The sequence below is a fragment of the Mandrillus leucophaeus genome, unplaced genomic scaffold (genome assembly GCF_000951045.1).
Source record: "Mandrillus leucophaeus isolate KB7577 unplaced genomic scaffold, Mleu.le_1.0 Scaffold247, whole genome shotgun sequence".
Taxonomy (NCBI): Eukaryota; Metazoa; Chordata; class Mammalia; order Primates; family Cercopithecidae; genus Mandrillus; species Mandrillus leucophaeus.
This window is the reverse complement of record NW_012102554.1, coordinates 2,328,552-2,330,119: the sequence shown is the minus strand read 5'-3', so window position 1 is coordinate 2,330,119 and position 1,568 is coordinate 2,328,552. Positions and strand designations below refer to the sequence as shown.

The 1,568-nt window shown below is 52.4% G+C and overlaps 1 protein-coding gene across 2 annotated transcripts in view; it reads left to right on the top strand.

Annotated features, from left to right (window-relative positions):
• Window positions 1–1,225: 1,225 nt before the first annotated feature.
• SLTM (SAFB-like, transcription modulator) overlaps window positions 1,226–1,568 on the top strand; it is a 55,581-nt gene continuing 55,238 nt past the window's right edge. For both annotated transcript variants that reach the window (XM_011983191.1, XM_011983190.1), the window contains exon 1: window positions 1,226–1,492. In XM_011983191.1, coding sequence (XP_011838581.1) covers window positions 1,331–1,492 — 162 coding nt within the window. In that variant the 5' untranslated portion in view covers window positions 1,226–1,330. The remainder of the gene's footprint in view (window positions 1,493–1,568) is intronic.

The window sequence follows — 1,568 nt, the reverse complement described above, 5'->3', positions numbered from 1 at the left end:
TGAAACCAATATTGTAGCAGAGACAGAGCTGGATTTGGAATCAGGAGGCTGGGATTTGAGCGCAGCTCTGCCACATACCAGCTGTGTGAACATGGGCAAGTCATTTAATCTCTCTAAGCCTCACGGAGATTTACCTCACAGAGTTGGGAAGGATTAAGGGGGTTACTGTATGTCAAAGTGCCTTATAAACTGTAAAGAACTACCCTAATGTCAGGTATTCTTATATAACGTCCAGTCTTCTTCTTTTTGAGCCAATCAGAAAAAGTAACCTAAAGTGAGTCAGATCTCAGGAATTTAAGTTGTAAAACCAGGAAACACATTATAGTTAATTGTGCATCATACTCACGTTATGGAATTTATAGAATCGTTTTATTCTATCAGTGCTTACACTTTGATAATGAATAATACAAAGTAAAATTACAAATAGGTACTCACTTCTACAGGCCGATCCTCCGTAAGAAGATGGTCACTGTTCTCGGAATCCCAAATTTTGAGGGGCAAAATAGTGAACACAGTATATGATAACGGTAACAAGTACTTATAAACTAGTTTTCTCATTCATTGAACAATTTCGTGTGGAGCCATCACGTCTATCGGGGAGGATAGCAAACCTGAGGTCAACACGAAAGTTTTCCTGTTTTCAAGCGAGCAGGGGCAGCCCTAGAATAAACTAAGCTGCCATCAGCAGGGCGATGATGTTTTCTCCTGAAACAGCCAATGAGGCATGTGTCAAAAGCCAGGCCTTCCTATTCTTTGCACTAACAGTCCCAGAATTGCTTTGAGGTCTTTTGAATGGAACTCGGGGAACCTAGTTCGTTGGTGTACACCGGCGACAATTTTTCGATTATTCAGCAGAACTGATAAAGTATTTCCCTGAGAGGTTCAGCGCGCGCACGCGCCTTCTCGGTTTGTGTTGAGTAACGCGCGCACTGTCATTCAGTGCCTACACATCGTTGTTGCTGAAGGCTCAGGAGTTGCAAGAAAATGGCTAACGAAGCGACGAGGGAACGGCGGCGCGGCAGACGTTGCTGCGATAGGACGTGCCTGACCTCCCAGTACACACAAGGGAACGCACCGCCCAAATGTCCGCCGCCCGCCCGACCGTACGCGCCGCTGCTGGTCCCTGAGCCAATGCGCACGCGCGGCCGTCATCCGGGTGCTGGCTGCTGCTGCAGGTTGCGCTAGGGTGGCGGACCGGGGGAGGGGCCAGCGGCTCATTGTGCGCAGCGCTGTGCGGCGCCGGCGGCCGCCGAGGCCTGGGTGGAAGTTGGCGCTGCTGCCGCCGCCCTGCAGCCCACTCGCTGCCTCGGCAGCGCGCTGCTCTTCTAAGATGGCTGCCGCTACCGGTGCGGTGGCAGCCTCGGCCGCCTCGGGTCAGGCGGAAGGTAAAAAGATCACCGATCTGCGGGTCATCGATCTGAAGTCCGAGCTGAAGCGGCGGAACTTAGACATCACCGGAGTCAAGACCGTGCTCATCTCCCGACTCAAGCAGGTGAGGCCCGGCGAGGACTGGGAAGGACCGGGGAGGAGAGCTTAGGCCGCGCCTCGGCGCCCCGCTTCCGCCGCAG